The sequence below is a fragment of the Dermacentor variabilis genome, chromosome 5 (assembly GCF_050947875.1).
Source record: "Dermacentor variabilis isolate Ectoservices chromosome 5, ASM5094787v1, whole genome shotgun sequence".
Classification (NCBI taxonomy): domain Eukaryota; kingdom Metazoa; phylum Arthropoda; class Arachnida; order Ixodida; family Ixodidae; genus Dermacentor; species Dermacentor variabilis.
Window position 1 is genome coordinate 26,628,262 of NC_134572.1, and position 27,526 is coordinate 26,655,787.

General features: G+C 46.7%; 1 protein-coding gene across 2 annotated transcripts in view; it reads right to left on the reverse strand.

The window, feature by feature from the left end:
* The window catches only part of Sbp2 (SECIS-binding protein 2), a 100,670-nt gene that overhangs the window by 26,042 nt on the left and 47,102 nt on the right, over positions 1-27,526 (reverse strand). For both annotated transcript variants that reach the window (XM_075692013.1, XM_075692012.1), the window contains 3 exons: positions 24,675-24,741; positions 23,444-23,556; positions 5,025-5,087 (listed from right to left, as the gene is read on the reverse strand). In XM_075692013.1, coding sequence (XP_075548128.1) covers positions 5,025-5,087; positions 23,444-23,556; positions 24,675-24,741 — 243 coding nt within the window. The remainder of the gene's footprint in view (positions 1-5,024; positions 5,088-23,443; positions 23,557-24,674; positions 24,742-27,526) is intronic.

Here is a 27,526-nt window from a genome sequence, read left to right on the forward strand (position 1 = left end):
TGCTGCTATGGGATGACGAGTCGAGAGGCAGTCTTCACTTACGTCGAAGTAGCAAGAGCAATGTGATGTCGACAGTTGCTATCACAAGGCAAAACAAGAAAATAGTGTAAACGCTCCCTTTTGCCCAGTATTGCACATCTAGTTCCCAAGTGTTGCTCTTTGCAAGCAGAGATTGGGAGAACAAGATTTCCAACTACCATTTGCGCTACTGTGGCATCCCAAAAAACAGTAGCCAACAATCCCCTGTTAAACAGCATGTTTTTAGGCTAACTAGTGGTGATCAGTCACTAATATGTGTGCTTCTGCAGTGTCCCAAATTGTTTTTTTTCCTTAGCATAGAAATTAGATTTACTCCCATCATTTATGAGGCAAATAAGTTACAAAGCAATGTAACATCTCGTAAACATCCTGCAAGCCACAGTAAAAGCATTGTACCTTCAGTAAATCTGCAGAGATTTACAAGCTACACCTCTCAATAGTGTATTGCTTCTAAGGGATGTGTTACCTCTTGAGCCTTTAGCCACAAACCAAGACTACCTCATTTAAAGGGACATTGGCCAGAAAAGTACAGACACCATGCTTATCTGAACAACTCTAAAGGGGTCCTGAACCACCCCTTAGGGTTGGTGGAAGAACACAGTCCTCAAATAGCACACGCTGCTGTGAATATCTCGGCCAAGTTTTGCAGTCGTGCGCAGCGCATGGATCTCGCAAGCCAAGTGTGAGGTCACCTTTCTCTCAAACACACTCTTTTTCAACAGAAACCTGCTCCTCACTCATTCCTGGGCACTTTATTTCATAATATAGCAGATTCCCATATGTGGCTGCTATTGGCTAATAGCCGACATCAATCAAGAGCGTATAGATCAGTGCGCTTCCTATTATAATCACCATCTATTTGCCCTTAAAGCCCCTTATGTAATGCCCCTTCATAAATTTATTGACGAAATTTAATAAACAGGCTGTAGTAAGCCAAAATATGCTTTAGAATTTCAATAATTACATAGTCCTGGAAAAGTTTACTATCATCTGCTCACGCTAGGCCGCAGCTGCTTCCATAGGAATTAAACTTCGGCTACACTGCCTATCGGTGTTGTAGCCTTCGGGTCTCGCTAATTACGACTAGCTTTGAACGCTCAACTAGCCTCGGAGCACACGAAACTTAAGGTCAGATAACATGCACACTTGGCAGCACGCGCTCACTTGTGGCCACTCCTGGTTAGACGCCTTGGCAGACTTATTGATGGCACTTCAATATGCACAAGTTGGATGTGGCTAGTATTTGCCAGTCAAGCTGGTGAAGGACCAAGCTGGTCCGCATCATGTAGCATGGTCAGACTGATGCACATGTGCGCGAGCACGCACATGAGCGCGAACATGCACTCAAGCCCTGTCGTGCACAATGAAAATGCGGCGCATACGCACTACAGTTGCATGTAGCTTTGGTCTGCTACGTAGCATGGATACCGCAACTACCGTGGGGTGCCACGACGAGTCCACTGGCTAAGTGCACTAAGGCTAGCTGAGGACAACCACATTTGGCGCATCATAGGTCCCAAAGTATGAAGTAGTGGCATCTACATTACCATGCAAAATCAAACTTAAACTGCACGCCACGGTGACATTCAGTAGGCGGAGCAGCGTTGTGGGTGCACCCTACTCCTGTGTACCCTTCACAGTGCAAGGCATTGAAGAAGGAGCAGAAGCATTGGGAAGGGTGTGTTTGATTGCCAATCATTTCACTTCTGCTGAACGCATTGAAGTGCATTTTGTGGGAAAAAATATATGAAATCGCCTATTTTAACTTCAAATGCATTTCTCCACTTCGATAAAAAGTGGTTCAAGGACCCTTTAAGAGAATGCTAGCACATACCAATGCTTTTTCTTCCTCAAATTTTGTGACAAGGTAACATTTTCTTGGTCAACATTGTTCATTAAAGTGCAAGCCAACATTGCTTGCCTGATTTATTATGGTAGAAAAAATAAATAAAAATCACCACTGTAAGCACACCTTGCCATTGCAGAAGCAACAAAAGCATGAATGAACAAGGTAAATAACAATGCCGAGTGTTTACTGAACGATTTGGACCAAGAAATATAATCTCGTTGCAAAATCTGAGTGAAGATGAAGCAATAGTATGCACTGAATCTCATTTTAAAGCTGTAAGAACAAAAGTGTGGGTTACTATAAAGCTAGATTACCAGCTAACATTTCTAGAGTACTAAACAGCTGAATTTTGCCATGAACGAAAGAATTGCGAGCTAGAAAAATGCACAAAGATGAAAGATGTGGGGCAACATTGTCCTTTTTCTAATATGAGCCCAACTCTTGACATCGCGAGTACTGGCAGCATCTGCTCTAGTTATAGCAATAAGCACTAGTTAAGTGCTCATCAGTATGTGCCTACACCGCTTTGAACTTGTGCAATGACATCGCAACTCCCTGCTGATAGAGAAGGAATAGCCAAAATAAAATACATACATGTATATATCAATGTTGTCACATTGACATTAGCGATGCTGCATTTTAGGTGTGAAATAAAAAACAGGAAGGTTTAACAGCAGTTTTGTTAATGAACAATATTTTTGCATAAGGACCATGCTGTAGTAAATCAAGATTTGAAAGAATACCTCTCCTGTCTAAACAGATTCTGTTGCATTTATTTTTAGTGTCCATTTGAATATGTTACACAGATGGTAAAAAAGCAGCAGAGGAAAAGTATATGTAAAATCAACATATAACCAATCCCCTTTATGGCATCAAAGAGGAACTATGCAACACTTCTAACAGGACACTTTCAGCACCAGCTAAAGCCTAAGCCGACATCTATATATTGTGTTAGAAAGAGGCTTTAAGGGTTGACACTTGCAGTACCCAGAAAATATGGCTTTCATTTTGCAACGCACCGGCTACATAACCCTATTGTCGAACGCGTCTTTGGGGTGCCACAGAGCGATGCAAACAGAGATGCAAACACAGCAACCTAGACAATTTTTCATACACACACATGCAAGGACACACACAGTAACTGCAGGCATGATATTATTTACCTCATAAACAACATCCAATACTTATAATACTGGCCTATGCCTTTGCAGCCGTGAACAACTGACAAGACTCATGTATGCTGGTTTACAATGCCATTTCCCTAGCCAAGCATCAAAGCATAGCCAGCACACCTGAAACAAGCTCAGGCACTGCTTGGGCTGGGCAAGCAAATCTCTCAGACATCCATGACATGGCAATGAGATACGATGTGCACCGAGGACTAAGTATTGTCAAACGCACCTCCTTGCCTAGCACAGTGATAATGCACAGCTGAATGGGGCATTTTGCAATGCCTCAAAGCAAGAAGGACAAGGACAGACAGGTCTCGGAAAAGGTCAAGTACAAAAAGCTCTCCTGCAAATGGTCAAAACACATAGGTGGCCATGAACGTCATAAATCCAACACATTTCCTCCCCAGGCATACTACTGAATACAGCTGACGTGTCTCTTGCCTGTGTTAATGGCTACAAAAGTTGCTACATTACATAACACTATTGTGATGGCTGTGTTTGCAGAAAATGAGTTGTACCTTCTATGGCCTGTTTATAAATTAAAAACATTTTTGCCATGGCTTCAAGCTGCAACAAGTGCACAAGACAGCATACAAACCACACACGCTTCATTGGCACACATCAAACGCCACAGGAGGGCATAATGAAAAATGTTTATCAGGTAGCGGCGAGCATTTCAGTACAGTGAGTCAGCAGTTTCCCATGGAAGTATGGGTAAGTGGCAAGAAGCAGCCCAGGCTGTCATGTACAAGCACTCAGAGCAATATAAAAAAAAATAATAAGTGCCTACACAGAGCGAAGAAGGCCTGCCCGCATTGAATAACTTTATGATGCAAACAACCAACAATGCGGAAGTGTTTGTACCTACTAACACCACAATGATCACACATGACCTAGAGGAGAGAGGCAGCCTAAGGTAACTACATTGCATTCATGACTTGCGAGTTCATGACCTTGCTGTAAAAATGAAAGAAAGGATGGCTTGAGAAATGGCAATCCATTTCGTTAAGCTAAACAAATTATCCGTATAAAGACCGAGACCAAAAGTTTGAAACCAGTCTTCAATACCTGCCTAGACATGGTTGCCTGGGAGAACAGCACCTTGTTGGGCCTGAAATATCTATGTGCCTGATCCACACTCTCAGCCAGTCGCACCTTAGCATTTAACTAAAAACATAGAAGAAATAGAAGAAACAGAAATAGAAGCACAGGCAAAAGTGGGATCAGGCATGAGCTCTGGTTAACTACAACACCCCTTAAATTTTGCCGGCACCAAGTGACTGCACAAAACAAGCAAACATGTGAAAAACATGTGGCAAGTCAAAACACCACCCAATACCATGGCAAGTGCCCTCAAAGCTTATTCAAGCTTAAATTCATAATTACAGCTTGCCTACTTGGAAATATGATCGACAAACTCCTTGTGGAAGAGCACTCCAGATGAAGCATGAATTTTGAAAATATGAACAATGTGCAATGGCTCAGTAGCAGGCCTGCACAGAACACGAAACCCTCGCTTTAAAATGCAAAGCTTCAAACAAGTGCAACTTCAGTGTGCACAGCACCACTGAAGTAGCACACAAGGACAATGTGGCCTGTTGTAGTAAAAATCGAAGTGCCACCACAGTGGTGCAGTCAAAAAAAAAAAAAAAAGTGCACACTGTCCTCCCCCCTCCTTTTTCTAAGCTAGCTGCCAAAGCACAGCACACATCACACTGCAACATTTTGTCCTTGTATCATTTGTCTAGACAAAGAGAACTGTACAACTGCTATGCCTCATGTTGCCAAAATTAATGGCCTGTTGGGCATCGCTGCACGTCTGCTGGCATCACAAACGCATGCGACATCAGACGACGCTGGGTGGTGGTGGTGGTCGGCACACATTCAAGCACGCCCGCTACACACACGGCCCCTGCTGCTTGGAACGATCGAGTGGGACTTTTTCAAGGCTGCCAGCTGCCTACCTCAGGCTTCTTGCTGCTGCGTTCGAGCAGGTTCTCCTTCTCTTTAAGCTTCTTGGGCTGCCTCTGGGGAGGAGAGAGCAAAATAAACGATGCCATTCAAACAAAGGCTGCTCAAAGCAGAGCCCAGCACAGTATTGATGACAGGTACCAAGACTACCAATGTTCCAACACTTGATGTGTTTGAAGGAAAGAAACAAGAGAAAGAAAGACATGTAATGACAGCTGCTTGCACTAAATACAGTGGTAAAATTCTGTACAGACAGGCCACCTGGGCCAGCGTCCGGTTGTTGTAACACAGCTGGCACCATAACTGTAACTGATAGTAAAAATTCTGAAATGCCAGTAACCCAGGCAAAGTCAAAACATTTCTGTGTGCAACCAATAAACTCGACTGATAGCACAGCAGTGTCATAATCCATCATAAGCAGTGCAAATATACAAGGCGTGATGGAGACAACAGGAATGGAAGTGGCAACACAGAGCCAAAAATGGCTCTAGAAAAAAGAAGCCTTTAAGGGCACTTTTAACGGCTTTGTCAAGCATAGGCCAGTCGCAGGTCAGTCATCAGCGAAGTTGAGTCCGGGTTGCAAGGAAATCAGCCAAGGAACGCGTTGACGAGGCATTACAGACTTTTCATTCTGTCAGGAGCAGGTCGATGGCCACGAACACAGCCGATACGCAGTTCCTGAAACCACGCAAGCAAGCATAGGCTGGCGTGACCAGAAAGTCACAGTGATTATAAACTAGACTGCAAGCCATGCTTTAGCTCCTGCGTCCCTAACAGTGGTTGCACCTCGTGTAAAAATATCTGCGGTACTAACCAGTGCTCGAAGATACCATCACACTTACACGTACAATTCGGCAATTGACAAAAATAGTGGATCCAGAAGAGTGAAGGCATCATCCTCCCATGTCTCTAGCAGTTTATGTTTGAGTATAAAAATATACACTCTGAAAAACAAGTTACACGAGTTCCTTGAAGTGTGAAAGCAACATGCTCTCATTACCAAAAGCATAAGCGGAACACGTCACTAACAGTTAACATTGAAGAGGAGCCCTCATATAAAAAATAATGTATGGTTTTAAGGCAGATAATTTTTAAAAATGGGCCCCAAACCACCTCTTGAGCTCGACAGGTTAACACATTCCACAGGTGGAGATATGAACACCCCAGCCTTGTAGTAAAACACAGCATGTGGAGCTAACAAGCAGAAATTTAAATAGTTCCGCCATCATTTCAGACAAAGATTCCCTCTGCTCGATTTTTGGAACTTCTGGCTGACAACTGATGTTGGGTGGAAACAGCCTATAGATGTATAGATACTAGGCAGTAAGGGACTGTTTCTACCATGAGTTTCTTATGCGCACAAACTCTTGCCCATGCACACACTTTTGCGTCTGCCAGGAATTATAGTTCAACCTCATGAAATGAACATGGATATACCTTATTATTGCACACATAACCAGCACCCAATATTGCAAAACTTGAACAATAAAGTCTGGGTACAGACTTATTACACCTTTCAGATGCTGTGTAATCAACTGCGCACGCCAAGATAGCATATCAACAGCAAAAGCATTGATGAAAGTATCATATCTTAAATGTATCGCACACATACATCTTTAATTTCTTCTGATTGGAATTTTGCTACAAGTTTGAATAACTAGTGCAAATTTTTTTAGTAAAACAAATGAGAAGGCGGACGGTTGTATGTTTCGGATTGGTGCGAGTACTTATCTTGTTGTACGCAGTGGTTTCACCTCTTACATTGTTTTTCACAGCGTGTTGCATCAGGCCATATTTTCCAAGTTTCATAGATACTCTTCAAGCCTGCTGGACATGAAATAGCTTATGTTCTCATAGCTGATGTTCCTGTAGTGAGTTTTTGCATCAAGTTGACATTCTGTAAATGTGACAAAACTGAGAAGAAAATTTAAAATTCTTAATCTGTTCTCCAGCTTGTGGGGATGCGTGACTCTCACGCCTCCCCTGAGATCTAGTTTTCCCGCATGGCTCGTCTCCTGCAGGGCGGCTTCGCCCGCCGCGTGGCCTGGCGCCCGCGGCGGTTGGAGTGGTACAAGCGCAGTGCGAGAGATGGCGCGAGCGTCGCGCCGCTGCGGGGTTACTCGGGCGCCGGGAGACAAGACGCTCTATCTCTCTTGGGGGTTCGAGACAGCAAGCAGCACGGACGTGCCGTGCCGCGCGTGGGGCGACCCGCTTCCCCGGCGGGTCGGCGCGCGGCGACCCATGCTTCTGCGAGACCGCCTCGCGTGGCCGCCTGCGAACGCGCCACCGTTGGCGTGACCGAACACGCGAACGACCAGGCGTTGGGATCCAGCATGGGGCGAACATATTCGCTCGCTTCCGGTCGCGGTGAGTCGGACTTCTGGATTTGTCGCGCGCCCATCGGCATGTTTTGTGGGTAGCAACCCGGCTAGCAGGCATTGATCTATGAAAGGTGCAATAAATGCCCTTGTGATTGTTTGCACTACTGTGTTGTCGTTCCTTTGTCCCAAGAGTATGGGTGTGAGAGACCCCACAAGCTGTACACTTCTTATGATTCTGAAAGATGCTATAAATGCCATGAAAGTGAGTTTTCAATCAACAAAGTTAATTGGCGCCTGAAAGGATTATGTGAATTTCACCTTGAGGTGTGGCTTCACGGCAACGCTGGACATGCCGCTGTGAAGCTACACATTAAAGGGTCCCTCACCAGGTCTGGCCATTTTGAGCTGACAAGCACAGTACACACAATGAGCACTCACGATCATGTGTGCTAAGAATTACGTCGCTATGCACCGCAGAAACAGCCAAAATTTCAAACTAAACTTTTAACAAGCGTGTGACGCCCCCTCGGGCATAATTTTCGTTGACCCCCCAGGCTCGGTGGCCTGCAAAGCTCAGTAGGCAACATTGGTCACCACACCTCAATAAACACCAACGAGCACAGCTGCTCGACGGTAAGTCATCATTCGTCACCACCATGCTGCGGAGCATCCGTATAACGGAGGGTGCCTCCCAAGCCCTCCCTCGTTCACAAACCCGGGCGGATCGTGACAAAACGCTGTTTGCACTTCTTGCGGGCACCACACTTTAAGCCGAAGGGATGACGCATATGTGTTAGTGTGCCTACGTACAAGTGTTTTTGCTGTGATGTCGCTCTTAGCGACTCATGACATTGAGAATTATTCAAGGCAGCATCTGTTATTTGCATAATCCGTTGGTTCAATGTACAAATTAAAGTTTAGTGAAATAATGAAACACACAAACCGAGTGTCTGCATCTTATTGTTTTACTTCGCACCACAGCAAGAAATGTACTTCAGTTTCGCCTGCTTGTTCCCACGTCACGCAGTCGTGCATTCTGAGAGCAAAACTATGTCATTTTCTACCATGTTCCGGCGGGCGATCATGCTTTGTGATCTGCTTGCGTCTGCCTCAGTATTCATGTAGCACTGACTTACACCACTAGTGAGGTGTTCTCGTGCACAGTGCACAAAATCATGCGCTTCGCACGAGACAAACACAAAAGCTCGTGCGTGCGACCGTCAGCATAAGTGTGGCGCACAGCAAAAAAGCGGGAAAAAAAGGAAGCGAGGCCCGTGACGTATGCTACAAGCAATCCTCTAGTTCTGGTATCGGATAACGCACGGAAGTGATTTCGCTTGCATAGGTTAGACGGAGCAAGGGGAGAGAGGGTCTTTGTCGGCGGTGATGCTCACCTCCCAAAATCATGGGTTCGCAGCACTGAAATATTTCTATCTCGGCAATTAATGAACCAATTTGAAGAATTGTTGCTGTAGAATGCTCTCAAGAGGGCACATAACTTCCAGCGGGTAACCGAAATCTAGCATGTGGCCTGGTGAGGGGCCCTTTAAGGCAAGGTTTTTCGTCATTCAAAAGTTCCATTACCTCCTAGGGAACCACAACTCTACATGTTGATCACGATTTGTGCTCGTGGATTGCGTATCACATGATCATGCGTCACCTATTTCCACAGCACACCCTCAGTCTATGCAAAGCGCTTTGCAAAACGGCAGAGAGCCAAATCATCACTCGGACTTTCGTGTTGGTCACATCTGCTCTGTCGCCACTGCCCATGCAAGGGCTGCTCCGTCCGTGCTGTCATCTTCTGTTGTGTGAATGTTAAGGGCCAGGTGAACCGATTCATGTTGCATAATCGATTTGCCCGTGGTCACGTCTGTCATGTGGATCCAGCTTTATCAGCATCACTGAAGAGGGGGAACAGAGCCGCTGACAGAGAATACAATGCAGATAAGTTGTGCATCTGCGAATGAAGACTGTTTTTTCGAGGACTTGAGCGTTAGTATGAAATTGTTTGCACAGGTTATACTTGGGCATATCTTTTTTTCGGTCTGTTGTAATTGGGGGTGTGGGTTATATGCAGTGACGGGTAATATGCACAAAATTATAGTAATGTATTATCGGATACGACAAAGAAAACTTAAATCCAGCTGGTCCCACTATACATGAACAGGCTTTTTATGGCTATAAAAACTGAAAATCAGACTCGATGCAACCCTGGTTACAGCAAAGCAAAAGATTGTTCACTCAAAGCTCAAAATATGCACTATAGTCAGAAAAATGTCTAATCCTCAGCATGGTTAGCTTGGCCCCAATGGCAGTTTTCCACAAGTTTAAACAGTCTGACACACAAAAAGGCAAATGCACTTGTGCAATTAGGCCAGCAGTCTGGCATGGCTTGACTGAGCAGTAGGCAGCCACCCAGCTGGCCAATCCCATGCGATCAATTGACACACTGCCATCATTGCACCATGTTGCATGGCTAGCACTGTCACATGTCGCACTGGTCAATAGCAAAATGGTGGCAATGCGAAAAGAGATGTCTCGCGTGCCTTGCCGCTTGCCCAAGATTGCCCATACATGGCTTGCTCTGCCGATATATTGCCGTGACAACTTCGTCACATTCAAGTTGCGCGCCCTTCGTATTGGACATTGTGCACGCCGCCGTGGTGTGCACAATGACATCGAAGACGGCGGACCACCCGCCGTCTTCGAGGTGACTCGCCCGAATTCGGCCCTCTTCTCTTCACGCCAAGGGAAACTCAGACAACGGACGCCGCCACAATGACTAGCCAGGTAACAACGGCACAGCTGGTCGTAAGCCAACCTCGCAAGCCGCCAACGTTCCATGGCGACTCGTTCGAAGACGTGGAAAACTGGTTGGAACTGTTCGAGAGAGTGGTGAGCTTTAATGAATGGAATGAGCGACAGAAGCTCCGTAACGTATATTTCACTTTGGAGGACTTTGCAAAAACGTGCTACGAAAACCACGAACCCTCTTTGTCCTCTTGGGAGGAATTTCGACAACAACTGCTAGCAACATACGCCAGCACGGATCGTAAAGAAAAGGTGGAAATTGCACTTCAAGCTAGGAACCAGCTCACAAACGAGAACGTGGCGATGTACATCGAGGACATGTCCTGCCTGTTCAAGCGTGCTGATCCAAACGTGAGTGAAGTTAAGAAGCTGCACCATCTCGCATGTGGAGTAAAGCAGGAAATTTTCGCAGTTCTTGTCCGCAACCCACCACGCATGGTCGCCGAGTTCAGATACAAAGCAACGGCCATCGAAAAGATACTGAAACAGCGGGCTCGGCAATACAACCATAAGGCAAGCTGTGCACCTGCCCATGTCTTCTCTGGAGGTGTGCCGAACGACCTTGAAGCCCTGCGGGAGCTCATCTGGTCAGTTATCAGGGAAGAGCTCAACAAGTTGCCGATACCTCAGACTCCAACTGCAGTGATGCGGCACACTCCAACGTACGCTGAGGTACTCAGACAAACCGTGGTACACAGTAGTGGAGCAGTTGCGACGACCGTTCCCTAGCCACCGACAGTATGCAGTGCACCTCGTCTGCTGTAACCACCGGCAGCCTATCTGCCTCCAGCACCTAGTGCACCTCGTTTTGTAGAACAAAGGCCCCGGAAAAGTGATGTCTGGCGTGACCACAAGCGCAGGCCTCTGTGTTTTCACTGCGGAGAAGCGGGTAACCTGTATAGGTTCTGCCCACACCGTCAAGCTGGATTTAAGGGGTTTTTCCTGAAGTGCACCATGCCCCCGAAACGGTGAATGGCCAGCAGAGATCGAAGAATAATTGTCCACGCGCCAAAGACCCATTGCCCATCGCCAACATCCTCCACAGTCACCGTCACCCATGCACTACCGATCGCCTAGCCCACACGTGTCTCCAAGATTACCTAGGCGTCGTTCACCAGGCCCACATCAGGAAAACTGAAGCAAGCGACCTGTGGTGAGGTGAGGCCGCTAATAACCACAGTTACGAAGATCCTCCAACACAGTTCCAGTGCGATGACGAGATAATTTCTGTGAACAGGTGCAGGAACGAAACAATTACATCAGATTTGCGGTTGATAATAGACGGATGCGAGCTGAATGCCTTAGTTGACACCGGCGCTGATTATTCGGTATTGCGCTTTAAGATGGCGAAGCACCTGAAAAAAGTTGTGACGCAGTGGACTGGACCACAGATACACACAGCAGGCGGTCATCTTATTACACCCCTTGGCCGATGCACCACAAGACTTGCGATAAAAGGCTTCACTTACGTTTCCAACTTTATTGTACTGTCAGAATGTTCCTGGCAACTTATATTGGGAATGAATTTTCTACAAGCTAACGGCGCCATAATTAACCTACATAGGTCCAGTGCATCTTTCTCAACAAAACAAGCTATACCTGTGGAAGGATTGGAGGAGCGACACTGCGCATTGCGCGTCGGTGATGATGATGTACCGCATTTACACGATTGTAAGTGTGTGTGTGTGTGTGTGTGTGTGTGAGAACTTTATTTGGAATCCGGCGATTGGGAGGCCCGGGCCTGGGGCCGCCTACGACCACTTTTTTAAAATTTGAAAGTCTGAAGTTGGGGGGTCGACTTACAATCGAAACCAAAACATGGCCCCGCCAAAAGAAACGAGACCAACGGGAGCTACAATGTAGTTACAATTTTATGTTTGCTCTATGGCCCTACCCATATTTTTTCGCTATATTGCGTGTTTGTTCGCTTTTCGGAAGGGTTTTTGAACATTTTTTAGAGTTTTACAGTGCACGCAACACTTACGGGGAGGGTGCCGATAGTTGATGGAAGCGCCGCTGCTCCCATTTGCAGCGGCACCCTCAGAACGGCGGCGCTTGCGGGGAGTATCGGTAGTTCATGGATGAGCAGACACCGCTCGCCGGTTTCTCTTTCTCTGTTGAAAGGCATTGGCATTGGTTTGACGTGTTCCACTTGACTGCCGGCTATTTCCATGCTTCCCCAGTCGTCATGAGTGCTCCAGGCACACTAATCGTTCGGCACTCGTTCACAGCAGCATTCAAGAGGGCTGCCATCCTTTACGCCAAAGAAACAAATCACTGCACAGCGGGCCGCAATTTCGATGTTTCTGAATGGGTGGTGCAACAGTGGCGACTGCAGCGAAACGAAATTTTCACCTGTGGGGGCAAGTGAGAAGTTTCCCACGTGCCGAAGTCTGGACGCTTTCTGGAGCTGTAGGCTAATTCGCGGCGTACGTCGCTGAAGTGCGTGATCGGTTCCTGCCAGTGAAGTGCGACATGGTCATGAAACAAGCCCGGACCTTCGCCTTTTAAAGCCCTGCTCCGCCGTGAGTACGAGTAGCTGGCGGCAGAAGACTGCGAAATTACGCCAACCAGACCTGTCAAAAGAGCCTCCCTGACGGCTGCGTGCGGTTGGGTGAATTCGGCGCGGGCTGCTGTTCCACAATATGTCGTGGTGCGGTCGTTTGCCAAATGTGAAATTTCGCTGGACGACGATGCGCTGTGGGACCGCAGCAACGATGACGATGGCAGCACTAGTGAAGACGAGTAGTCCAGTGACCATGTCAGCTACTAATAAATTTTCGTTATCGGATGCGCCCTCGGGTATGCTCTCTTTTTTTTTTTTTTTTCCTGTCACGCGATATGGGGGGTCGACTTACATTCGAGTCGACTTACAATCGTGTAAATACGGTAACTGTGCCGCCACGCTGCAGTATAATCGTTCTTGTGGATAATGAAACATTTTACGACCACGAAGGCATTGCGGATGGAAACATAGAGCTCCTTTTCAACAAAGGTATTTGCATGGCTCGGGGTCTCGTTCACTTAAGCAATGGCCGTGCAAATGTCGCCCCTACGAATTTCGGAAATGAATTCCAACACATCGCACAAGAAACAGCTATTGCTTCTTTCCACGAGTACTGTGTAGCAACCGAATTATGCAGTCTAACGACAATGCCAACTGCTCTGCCACGAACCTGCAGTGTCGACAGATCAATTACCGTTAAGCCGAGACTCCCGGAATCCCCCCCCAAAAAACAGATACAGTAAAACCTCGTTAAACCGTACCTGCTTAAACAGTAGTTTCGTTTTAAAAGTAGTTAAGTCTAATCCCCGACTCAGCGGCCATTGAACATAATGTGTTTTGTATCCGCATAAACCGTACCAGCTTATTGCATACGCATCGGTTAAAACGTAACGTTTCAACTTTTCGTCGCGCAAACACGGCAGTGCGTCGTCTACATCGGGCGGCCTGGCAAAACAAGCCTCAGAGATCGGAACAACGGCCTCCAAGCGCCCTGTGCGTTTGCGCGTGAAGCCACATCAACATCAACATCATTTCGACGCCGTGGCAGAGAGCGTTATGGCGTCGTGCAAGCGAGGACTCGCGTCATTCCGAAGCTCGGATAAAAAAGACGCCGGGTGCTCAGCATAGAAGAAAAATTAGACATCGTCCGTGCTATCGAACGTGACACGGAGAAGTCGGCGCTGGCACGCGACAAGGATCTGCTGTTGACTACGGTGTGTGGCATTTGGAATGCGAAGAAGTTGCTCGGCAGCGCTGCTGCGACTGCGAGGACATGTCGGCTACGAGGTTCGACTTTTCGCCATCGTTGCCTCTGTTGTTGCCGAAGTGTCGCCTAGCGACAGTGATAAGGACGACACGGAAAGCGACAGCACGGACAATTCAGGCCCGACAGTGGCAGAAGCTACGCGTTACGTCAGCCTCATGAATGCAATCGCCGTGACGAGAACAGGGGCGCGATAACGTAACTCTATTCCAAACGAAAAGTATTCAAAACTCTGGCACCCAGCAACGAAAATGCGCCCCCGGGACTTCTGCAGCACCACTGCGCGCGTGCACGGAGAATACGTAACGCCAACGAGGAATCTGCCATGCGAGTGTTTGCCGAGAAGAGGGCGCTGGCTGAAAAGCTGGCACGCAGCTTCAGTAAGTTTGAGGCCGCTGTCGTCGTGCTAGGCCGCCGCAGCATCAAACGAAAATAACACTTTTGTCGCGCGAAGTGAATAAATACTGCATGTTTTTTTCCCCTTTCATCGCACTCTCTCCGAGTTCCGTTTTCGACAGGTAAGTGGGCGATGTCATGCTATTTCGGTTAAACAGTACTACCGTTTAGTACGTAGCTTTTCCGAGCTCCGGCCAACTACGGTTTAATGAGGTTTCACTGTATATGCCCTGATAGAGGATTTTTCTGACTGCTTCTCCCCTTCCTCGAAGGTACGGTGCACGTCTGTTACAAAGCACAGAATCATAACAAGGGACACCACAAGACCGGTATGCCAGCACCCATATCGAGTTTCACCAAAAGAAAGGGAGATCATCAAGAAGGAAGTAGAGGAGATGCTTTCAGATGACGTTACTCAGCCTTCCAGCAGTCCATGGGCATCTCCCGTAGTGCTCGTTAAGAAAAAAGATAACACTTCGATTCTGTGTCGACTACCGTAAATTGAACAGCGTAACTAAGTGGGATGTATACCCCCTTCCGTGTATCGACAATCTTAAGCAGCCGGTCTGCCAAATGCTCACTCATTATCGAAAAGTCTGCACCAGTATCAACTAAAGCTGTCACGTCGTGCCCATCAATTGTTAAGAGTAGGTCGGCACTTACAAATTCGTCGGCGTCCCGTTTCTCCGGGTTGCTCTGCTCGTTTCTCAGTAATAATGGGGGATTTTCGGCGGTTCGACGACTTGCAACCTTCCCCCCGGAGGTCGCTGATTTCAGTTTCCCCGCCGTGGGCTTGGAGAGCGGCCTCGTACCACGTCGGCGAAACTGCGACGGTTCGGCGAAGAATAACGTAATGGAGACGGCGAGCGCGACCCCAGATTAGCTGAGCTGCCTTGTTCCTGACTGACACTGTCGTCGAAGCGTGGATGTCTCTCTGGAAACTGGCGCGGAGTGGCAGGTGATATGTCCTGGATGCCACCCTGGCGATGAGGGCAAAAACAATAAATGTGCCCTGGTTCGCCACAGTGAAAACACAATGGTCGGCGATCAGCAGTGCGCCATACGTCGGTCCTGCGAGGCTGGGGTCGCCTGAAATGCTCCCTCTGTATCCAGGCAGCAATAGGTGGCCGCTGGTGGTACTGCTGTACCGGCATGGTAGAAAGCGGGCGACGGACAGCGTCTGCGTAACTATATGCGCGTGGCTCGAAGCGCGGCTCGGGACTCGGTTCAGGGAGTGGCTCAGGAGGTGCTAATGCTTGCCTAATTTCTTGGCGAACAACTTCAGCGACCGAAGCAACAGTAAACTCCTTTGGTGTCACAGTTTGCTTCGCAATCTCCTCGCGCACAATGTCTCTTATCAGTTGACGCAGCGAGGTCTCGTCTGTCACTGTGAGTACTGCGGCTCCTGCAGGCGCATCGTTAGTCAGGCGTTCGTATTGCCGACAACGCTGCTGGAGCGCCCGCTCGATTGCTGTGGCTTCCTTAATGAATTCTTCCACTGTTGTAGGCGGGTTACGCAAGAGACCAGCGAATAGCTGTTCTTTGACGCTACGCATGAGATGGCTCAGCTTCTTCGAATCCGGCATGTTGGGATCCGCTCGACGAAACAAACGAGACATGTCCTCGGCAAACATGGAGACACTTTCATTGGGCTTCTGAATGCGCAACTCGAGAAGTCGTTGTGCATTCTCTCGGCGATCAGTGCTTCCGAAGGTGTCAAGTAGCTGACGGCAAAATTCGTCCCACGTTGTCAAATGTGCCTCGCGGTTTTGGAACCACGTCCTTGCGCTACCTTCAAGAGCGAAGTACACATTGGACAGCTTCTGGTCCGGACGCCACTGATTGACCTTAGCTACGCATTCGTACTGGTCCAGCCAGTCTTCGGCGTCTTCGTACGTATCACCGTGGAAGCTTGAGGGGACTAGATTGTTTTGGATAGTCACCTGTGTTGGACTTGCAATCGCCATTTCCTGAGTCGCTGAGGTCGCTGACGAAGTTCGTTGCAAGAGACCGAATTCCGGGCACAGACCTTGCAGGCGGTGGCTTGCACGGTGCACAGGTGTCTCGACGCGTGGAGGATGTCTTGAAGGGCTGGACACAGGGCTACTCGCAGGAGTCGTCCCTATCATTAGGCGATTATGCGATACCCAGCACCTCCACCAGTGTCCCGGCTCACTTGAGACAAGAGCGGAGAGCGTTATTTAATCTAGACAATTAGAACAAGCGTTCAGTTTTAGCTTCTTCTCTAGCACGTTCGCTTGCACACACGAGGTCGTCGTCCTCGTCGTCAGCATGGTTGGGCACAGATGGCGTCGCAGCAATACGTTAGATCGGCTCCTATGTGGAAAGTTTTTCTCCTCCCTGGATCTCAAGAGGAGATATTGGCAAATAGAGGTGGATGAGCGGGATCGTGAAAAGACAGCATTCGTTACCCCTGATGGCCTCTACGAATTTAAAGCGCTTCCATTCAGCCTCTGTTCAGCGCCTGCAACGTTCCAGCAAATGATGTACTCTGTGCTCGCCGCGTTTAAGTGGCAGTCGTGCTTAGTGTACTTGGATGATGTGGTCGTATTTTCCGTAACATTTGACCAAAATCTAGAGCGCCTACGACTAGTATTAGAAGCTATTCGCACAGCAGACTTGACAATCAAGCCGGAAAAATGTCAATTCGGCTTCGATGAACTTTGGTTTCTCAGACACGTCATCAGTGCTGAAGGCATTCGGCCAGATCCCAACAAGACAGCAGCTGTTGCGAGTTTCCCGACACCCACAGACAAAGTCAGTACGATGTTTTTTTGGGTTTATGCGCATACTACAGAAGATCTGTGGAAAACTTTTCAAAGATTGCTGAGCCCCTTACAATTGCTGAGAGATTGCTGAGCCCCTTACTTCTGCGAGGAAGTGTCCTCTACAAGAGAAACTTCGAGAACAGCGAGACAAAGTTTTTACTTGTCGCACCACAGCTATACGAGAAGAAATTTTGCATGCGTGTCACGATGAACCGACATCTGGACACATGGGCTTGAGCCGTACATTCGCCATGATTCGTCTGAAATACTGCTGGCCCAAGTTATTAGCATCAGTGCAGCACTATGTCAAGACCTGTCGCGAGTGTCAAAGGCGCAAGACTCTATCCGTAAAACCGGCAGGCCTCCTCAAGCCAATAGAGCCACCAAAAGCCCCATTCCAAAAAGTCGGTATGGACCTCCTTGGACCCTTCCCAACATCATCTTTAGGCAAAAAGTGGATAGTTGTGGCCATGACTATCTGACCCATTACGCAGAAACTGATTCCCTGTACAGTGCAATGGCTGTCGAAGTTGCAAAATTTTTCGTCAACAATATCGTGCTCAGGCATGGCGCTCCCACAGTTGTTATTACCGATCGTGAAACAGCCTTTACTGCAGACCTAATGAAATGCTTGTTGCAGATGACACATACTGATCATAGGAGAACTATGGTGTAGTACCACCCTCAGACAAACGGTTTAACTGAAAGCCTCAACAGAACACTGGCTGACGTGCTTTCAATGTATGTCGACGTTGAACATAGGCTGTGGCACGAAATTTTGCTGTAAATCACCTTCGCATATAATATGGCTGTTCAAGAAACAACACGAGTCACCCCGTTTGAACTTGTATTCGGCCGAGCAGTAACGACAACTTTGAATGCTATTTTGCCATTAGATGAAAACAATAACCCATCTGACCTAGATGATTTCTTGCAAAGAGCCAAGGAGGCACAACAGATGGCAAGGTACCAAATACGCTGCCAACAACGCATCAACTCCAGCCGGCACAACCAGCGCCGTAGTGAAGCTCATTATCAGCTCGGTGACAAGGTGTGCGCATGGACCCCAGTGTGACACCGTAGACTGTCTGAAAAGCTTCTCTGCCAATACTTCGGCCCTTACGAAATACTTCGTCGTATAAGCGAAGTCACTTACGAAGTAAAATCTGCTGGACACGAGAGCACAAGATGGCGCAACTCCATGGAAGTTGTGCATGTTGTCCGCATGAAACCCTACCACGAGAGGTCATGAAAAAAAAAAAAAGTGAGAGCCCACAGGAACCCCTACTTCCTCTCAAGCATCGGGCTGATGCGGTAAGGAGGGGGATAATGCCGCGACAACTTGGTCACATTCGAGTTGCGCGCCCTTCGTATTGGACACTGTGCACGCCGTACCGTGGTGTTGTTCAGCAACAGGCAGCGATCTTCGTGGCATGGGTAGCCGGTTGTACCCGGCTCACATGTGCCCCATGCGCGAAGTATCACGTGGGAAGAAAGAAGACGACGGTTCGAGGCCAGTTTTAGAGTGCGACTGCCGGGGATTTCTTCAAGACCGCAGTGACTTTTAGTTGCAGACACAGGTTCGCCCTTAATAAATATAGTTGTTTTGTTAACCTGTGGTCCTCAACATCGTTACAATATGGTATCACAGTTGTGCTTCTTTTGCGTAAACCCAATTGTGATTTTATTTTCATCAATGCTGTGGTGTAACTAATATCTTCATTAAGAGGTTCGGCTGCACTAGTAAATGGGGAAGCGGCCGTTAAAGAGGCCCTGATACATATTATGAACATAGCAAGAAAATGTTGCCAATCTGTTAATGACGCTCCTGTGAACACGTGAGCCTTTCAGACAGCAGTGCATGCAGCAAGAAATTCATATCTCGTGTCGAAGACAGCAAAAAATCACTTGCTCTCGGTTAAGCAATGCCATCATGCAGCATCGTTGCAAGCAGCTGAACCCACTAACGCTATTGGCTAATTTAGTGACCACAAGAGCTTCTTGGTACAGTAAAATCTCAAACCGCACCTGCTTAAACAGTAGTTTTGTTTTAAAAGTAGTAAAGCCAAATCTCCTACTCAGTGACCAATGAACACAATGCGTTTTGCATCCGCATAAACCGTACCAGCTTATTGCGTATGCATCAGTTAACACATAGAGTTTTCACTTTTCGTCGCGCAATCACAGCGGTACGTCGTCCCCTTAAGGCGGCCCGGAGAACAACAAGCCTCAGAGATCAGAATAGCGTCCAAGGGCCCTGTGCGTTTGCTCGCGAAGCCACATCAACATCAACATTTTAGCTCCGTGCCAGAGAGCATTGTGGCGTCGTGCAAGCTTGAACTCTCGTCAAGCCAAAGCTCGGATAAAAAATACGGGTGTTCAGCATAGAAGAAAATTGAACGTCGTTCATGCTATCGAACATGGCACGAAGAAGTCGGCGCTGACACGGGAGAGGGATATACCATTGACTATGGTGCGTGGCATTTGGAATGCAAAGAAGTTGCTCGGCAGCATTGCTGCGAATACGAAAAGATGCCGGCTACAAGGTTCGACTTTTTGCCATCCTGCATCTCTTGTTGCCAAAGTGATGAGGATGACACAGAAAGCGACAGCACGGGCAATTCAGTCCTGACAGCGGCATAAGCTATGCGTTACATCAGCTTCATGAATGCAATCGTCGCGACAAGAACAGCACTCTGTAATGAAAAATGTGCCCTACACCTCCTGCAGTGCTACAGCGCCCATACACGGCGAATATGCAACGCCAACAAGGAATCTGCCATGCCGAGAAGAGGGGCCTGGCTGAAAAGGTGGCTCGCAGCTTCAGTCAGTTTGAGACTGCTGTGTTGCTGCTAGGCCGCCGCGTCGTCAAATGAAAATAATATCGGTGTCATGCATACACTTCTGATCACGACTGAGACCGATCTGGATCAAAATTCTTGACTGCGATTGGCTCTCTCGGGGATTTTGTGCAAAGGAGCCAATCACGACCGAGAAATTCAATCAGGATTGGGCTTGATCGCGATCAAAAGTCCGTCGTGTGACACCTGTACAACAGACTTTTGTTGCACAACGTGAATAAATACTGCATGTTTTTGCCCTTTCATTGCACACTCTCCGAGTTCCGCTTTCCACAGGTAAGTGGACGATCTCATGCTATTTCGTACTACCGTTTAGTACATACTTTTTCCAAGCTCCGGCCAACTACGGTTTAACGAGGTTTTATTGTAATACAGACCGTATTTACTCGTGTAATGAACGCAGCCCCCACTTTTCCGATTAAAAAGCGGGGTTTTCTTTTTTTCCCTCACATAAGATTCGACGTCTGATATGGCGTCCGGCGGGCGCAATTGTGTCCGACGCCGAATCGTGCCGGGTCTCCTACTTTTATTGCAATAGCAATTAAGTAGAACCCCGCTGTTACGTTCCTCACTGCTGCGTTTTCCCAGCTGCTACGTCGCTTTCATCCGGTCTCGGCATAGCTTCCATAGGATCCAATGTATAAGGAACCCTGCTGTTACGTAGTAGCTGTGAAAACGTTCCCGCATGATGCGTCGCAACCCGAACCCGCCTGGGGTAGGCAACGCGCTCCAACCGCCATTTTGGCTTTTGACGAGTTTTGACCGGGCTTGGCTATTGAACTGGCTGCAAGGAGCCGCACGCCAGTTCGAGAGGCCGCCACTAGGTGGCCATTCGTGAAAAATGCTCTGACTATCATCACTGTGATTACTGTCACCGCATGGTTTGTTGGGCCATTGGTTGGGCGGGTCGACTCACAGAGGAAGGAAACTCAGGAGAGGCCCTGACGTCACTCTTCGGGAAGCTATAGCTAAAGAGAAGTCGGAAGTTGGCATTGCTCCGTCTATCGGGCCAGCTCTCTCCTCTCTTGTTTACATTTCTCGCGAAACCACGCAGCGCTAGCAGCGCTGCGCGCAACCGGGCTGCTCGGACGCGCGCGCTCCACAGCAATACTAAACAAACGTTAGCACGTTAGCATGATTACACCAAAGAGGGCAAAATTTCCCGCGGATATTCATTCATCCGTTGCCGTTGCCTGGCGCGGTGACGACGAGGAGCATGATGCCGGGGAGTTGCCAAATCCTAGCTTTGGAGTAGCCGTCGCGGCTCTGGACCTCCTCCGCAGGTACGTCGCACCTCACAGCGACGCTGACAGCAATGCGGCCTTCCAGGCTATTGAGAAACGTGTGGCGATTTCTAGCGAGCGAAAGAAACGGCAAGCCACTATTCTAGACTCTTTTTAAGTCCTAAGCGCACTCTGTGGAAATAAATTGTCTATAGTTGAAGCTGCACTTTTTTCATTCATTTTCGGAGCTTTCCTCACTGTTGCGTTTTCCCGGCTGTTACGTTTTTTTTCCTCGGTCCGGTGAAAAACGTATGAACAGGGTTCCACTGTATATGGACGCTCCAGGCCCATTTTTGTCGTCGTCGTTACCGCACGGCACATGGTGTTGGTGTCAGTGCAAGTGCATGAGGGAAGCCGACGATCGTGGTTCAATCTCGCACACCGTCTTTCGTCGTGCAAAAGGCCCCGGTGGGTGGGGGGGTTGTACTGTGGCAGCAACTGCTTATTACACAATCGCACATGAGGGGTGCTGACGATTGCGGCTCAATCTCCCACGTATAAGGGAGGAAAGTGGGAAGGAAACACGCCACCTTCCATCACGTGCACGGCGCCAGAGGAGGGGAGGGAGGCGTGGGGGGCACGGCGTTTTACTTCTGCAGCAACTGCGCATTGCGTTACTGCAGCACGCCCCATCTTCAAAAAGATGTGTGTTGGGGACTGAGTCGATGGCAGCTCGTACTTTCGTGCGTGCTGCGTTCTCACCGCTCAGTTTGCGTTCAAGCTAATGTTTGCAAGTTTATATGGTAGATAAAACTACTATCCTTACTTCGTGTAGTTGTCTAAACATTTGCTATTGCAATCGATGGTTCGCATTTCGGGTAAAACTTACTTTTCTTTAGAGGTGGCCATGGAAGAAAAAAAAAAAAACCTTATAATTTTACCCCGCATAATAAACGCACCCCCCAACTTTGTGCATATTTTTCGGGGGGAAAAAGCGCATTCAGTATGCGAGTAAATAGGTAATTGTAAATTTTTAGTTAAATGAAATATTTGATCCAAAAAAGACAGAAAAGCCCTGTCGTCTTTGCACTGCTGGTCTAAACACGACAGTTGCATGTTGCTTCATCTGCTGCATGTGGCCTTCAAGATGAAAAACATAGCATAGAAACTATGGCCGCCACGAGCCATCTTGCATTCAACCTTTAAACAGGGCCAGTGGGGCATTGCTTCCTTGTGCCCCCTTACCACCTCCCCCCACTGTGTAGCTTCCAGCAAGCTAGTGGAAATGAAAGGAGAGAGAAAGCCATTAATTGGTCCGGTAACTATGTTTAACTTCGCTTGTGCTTGAAGGATTCGAAAAAATTTTGCAGTGGGAAAAAAAGTTTCAGGGCCCTTTCAAATCCTGTCTGTCCTGCTGCTCTAGAGCCATTTTGTGAGAAGCCCACCTTGGAAAACTACTGCAAGTGTCCCGTGGAAAGGAAAAATAAAGGTATGATAAGCAGGTCACTGCTACCGATATTGCACTTCCCATTCATATTAGGTTCTTTTAAAGATTTCTTGGAAATTCCCAGAAAAACAGCACTGCAACAGGACCAGTTAAAGACAAAACAACCTTGAAAGGCACTACAGCACCCAAACAAAGTGTTCCTTGCATTTCCAGAAAAGAGTTTTCAGGTTTTTAAGGCACTAAAAAGCACGAGCAAATATAATATCATGCAAACTGCAAGATTTGGAACAAAGCTACATCAGTGGTGCTAGAGGAGGTCTGGTCACTCTCCCGAGTTTGATGACAATAACAATTGGGCTGCAGGAAATACTACTCTAAACAAAACATCACAATATGAATACAACGAAAGCATTTCAAAATCTCACGTGGTAGCGTTCAAGCAACATTAAGCACAGTCACACAAGAATATTTTGTCTCAATGCCGACTGTTTACACAGTTGCTAAAACAAATGCGCATCAATTTCAGTGCTGGTTAATGATGATGCACAGTTCTTACTGCCAATTGACCCAGACCCACCTTCCCATTTAATTTCATCACTGGTCAAATATAGCGACATAATCCGAAAGCCCTAGTTGGTAGCATTACAACTGCATTCCCCCTGATAGACAGAAACACAGGTCACCGAATAGGCAGAAACACAGTGACCTGTATCTTTATCTTAAATTTAAAAGAATAACTAGCACTTATTGTTACTTTGTTTCCACGCAAATGAGACAAAGCACACACGAACCTGCTTGGGCACCATGATATCTGCAATGGCCATGCTTATGGCTGTCTTGTGCTTGGGCCCACTGCTGCCCCCATTGGTCGAAGCGAGGGGCTTCATAGGCCCGTGCTTGCTCCCTGCATGCCCCCAAACACGTGCAGTGTCAGTGAGAATTTTTACTTAATTATTTTATTTATTTAACAATACTGTTGGCCGAAGGCCGTTACAGGGTGGTTTCAAGACAAACAATACAAGATAGCAGCGCTGCCGCAGTGTAGAACAGACAAAATAAGGCATATACACAGGCAAATGCACAATGCAAAAGAAGCAGCAAAAACCAATTGCAGTAGGGTGGTATTAATTGTACCACAGCCACTGGAATTATCATGTGTGTTACAACCAGGAACATAAGTAAGACAAAGTACCATTATTAAAGTAGTAGCTATGTACTTCTAGCCGAAGTAAAGAATTTTGTTAGTGTGGTTTCAAATTTATTTAGATTGTCTACTGTTAGTAATGCAGGTGGTAGCGCGTTCCATTACTCTATTGTTCTGGGGAAAAACGAGTACTTATGTGTATCTATTCGTGCTGAAATTGGTTGAATTTGCTCTAGGTTGCTGCTTCGTACTGTTCGAGACAGACGCTGTTTTATGTACTGCTGTGTATTAAGGTTAAACCAGTTATGGCGAATCAGATAAAGAAATTTCAGTCTAGCTATCCTTCTGCGTTCGAAAAGTGGAGGTAGGTTGGGCTTCCTGTGTGTGTAATTGTGTGTACACTCATGTTTAATACAGTGACCTGCATTTTTTTCTTCTTAAAAACGTTAGAAGAACACTGAGCAAAGATCAAGCAACAAAGGGCTATGATGGATGCTGCAGTGGGGGACTCCGGTTTAGTTTTAACCACCTGTGGTTCTTAGCATGATGGTGACACACTGCCTTCAGTCCGATTACGAAAGCTCATTCGAAGACTGAGTTGTAACATGCACCTATGCCTACATACAGAAGTGCTTTTGCACTACACGAATTAAAATGCAATGAAAATGCAGCTGCCATGGCAAGAAATTAACTGACAGCCTCGTGTTCAACAGAAAAATGCTGTAGAAACAGCACCACTGTAATGTGCCAAGTATTTGCTTTAAGAAGAACTAACAACCATGCTAAAGCAGTGAACACACTAGCGAAAAGTGCTGAATATTCTGCAACATGTGTGACCAACCAGCTCAAGCTAAACTGTTTCAAAGGTCGATGCTTACCTTTCTCTCTGAGAGGTGGCTGTGGATGCTGCTTTGGAATATTGTCTCCCTGTTTAACCATGGCATCCTGAACAGAAAACAAGCAAAAGAAAAGGAGAAGCCCAAATGAAACAGTTATGATAGGTTCCTCACAGAGCAGTTTCTGAAATGCCTTGTGTCAAACCTAAGAGAACCATACAAGGCAGACCTCGCTCCCATACAACTTTTGCTCACAAAAATGTCAAATAAATTAACGCTCCAGCAAACGACAAACCCATGATTACATGTTTCAGTGCAATGTTACCACAGGAGAAAACCTCTCTGAATACAGACACCAGCACAAGGATCGGGGGGGGCTTCAGCAACATTATAGGCATGTACACTTGTGCTAATTCGACCGGGACCGATGAAATTGGTCAATTATCTGGCCAGTGAAATCAAACAATAGGCAGAATAAATGCTAAAACACAACATTGCATCATTTAGCAGCATTTTCACAATACCAAAACACCCCAAAATCTAACGTGCACCCAGTTTTTACAGGTCAAAAGTAGAAAACTAATGCAGAAACAACATGAGCGATCCTAAAGAAAGCAGAAATCTTAGGCATTTCATTTTCTAGCAAGAAAAAAAAATGCAGCATGCCTCCAATTCTGGCAATAGGAAAAGGATGAAATCAGTGAACCTTGCCTTCACAGAATGGAAATTTGCTAATAATGTTTGTTATCACTTAGACAACACTTTACAGTACAGCTGTCTAGAAACTATAACATGTCCGTCACACAGTCTGTTGCACGTTTGACATTCCAGATTTGTCAAACGACGCTGCGACAATCACGAATTGGATAATGCCCAATGCCTACACTAACCACTTCGTTAGGTCATCCTGCAACCTATACCATTATCACGGAAGCCAGAAACATGTCACGTGACTTGTTGCGGCTAGCTTAGCGCGCAGAATAACTTGTCTTTTGAATGAGCACTTGCACTGAAAATGGTGCATCATCGTAACAGAATGTGAGAACTTGTTCAGTTGCCACCTTGTGGTGGCAATGGGATTGATGCTGGCTAGGCTGACCTTGAGAGTAGGGTGTTGCAAACCATGGCCTTAGTTCCATATCCGACTGCACTGTGCAGGCAGCTCCCACACCAATATTCATGGGGGAAAAAAATGCTCAAGTTAGAACCAGGTTAATATACCGTAATTATTGACTGTGAGCTACTGTTTCTGCTTGAAAATCTTCTTAGGCAATTCTAAAATAGGTTTTTTCGGAGGGATATGACATCCACTCAGTGTCCCCTAAGCATGAAAGAAATTGAAATTCTAGTGGCTGTTGGAAGTGGAATTCTGGTTTAGGGTCCGAATTTTCTTGGAACGATTTCCAAAATCAGTAAGTGTGAAAAGACAATAGAAGCACAAAGTTTAAAAATGCGTAACTCAGCACCAAAAACATATTGCAGTTCTGAAACTGCATCTGCTAGAGTATCAAAATTGGACAAATTTGACACATTAACATATATTTTATGTGAATTAGTTACAACCTTTACAAGGGTTTGCAAAAGTTACTCAAATATAAGCTGTGTACTTAAGAGCCACGTATGATACATCAATTTCTTCTGCTTTAGATACAGTTGAAACCCGCGATAACAAAATCCCGCGACTGCAAAATTCTTGCGAACACAGCATTTTCGCATCCCCAGCGAATGCCTATAGGATTCAATGCATTTCGTACCTCTCGACAACGAAATGTCGCTGTACTACAATTCTGCACCAGCGAAATTAGCCGGAACGTAATTCCACATATTACCTATTTGCGCAAGGCTAGCAGGCGTCAAAATGCGCTCAAATGCAATTGCTTTGCACTAAAATTGCATAAAATACTACAACATTACACTTCCATGGGTGCCGCCATTTTTGTTTACAAAAACAAACAAGCGCCAGAAATGATTGCGCTCGGAACACGCCATGGCCGCTATCTTGTTTGTTAATTGCCTGTTTGAAGCAGCAGCATGTTGCTACAGACATGCGACGACAGTTATTAACCCGAAAGCATTAAGGAGCCTGTGTCGCAGAAAATTCAGTGTCGGCATCTATGTCCTGCATCTGGCATCAGACGAAGATTTTCGAACCACGCGTGCCCAAACCTTCTATATGACGCAAGGAATTGACTGAAATAATTGAATTTCTAAGCTAAAATATGTGGAAAAATCGTAAACTACGACTTATAGACAACCTACAGACATGACAGCTCTCGGATTATAATTTGAATATACAAAAAAACAATTATTTACACGAAAACTCAAACAAACCCCTTTTCCAGTATTTCTACAATGCATAGACTGGCAACGATGTCCACCATTTGCGCACGGAGGCGCCTAAATATCTCGGAATCCCTGGAGCTGCATGCCCGTTTCCTTGAAACATCCTTGAAACACTTCCAGATGGCGGTCACCTCAGCTGCATCGTATCAATCACAACGGAGAGTAGCGCGAGATTTTGTAGTGCATGGAGGAGTGTTCCCAGGGCTTCGTGGTGGCGACAAAATCATAACCTTTTTTGTGCATGCTTTGGGCTTGCTTCTGTTTTTGATTTGTCAATTTTTTTAGTCTTTAAATAATAATTGGGTAGTTTCCTTCTTTATTTATTTTTTTCATTTGCACGGGCGTGTTTCATGTATATTTGGTTTTGCAGGAAAGCCAGAGCTTTTCATGTGCACGGGCATGTTTCATGTATATTTGGTTTTGCAGGATAGCCAGAGCGTCCTTTCACTCTACGTGCTTCAACACGTGCAACCAGGTGGGCCATTAATTCTTTAAATAAACCTTTAAATAGAAGCTTGGAAGTGGCAAGACTAATAGCTATTAGTGGTTTT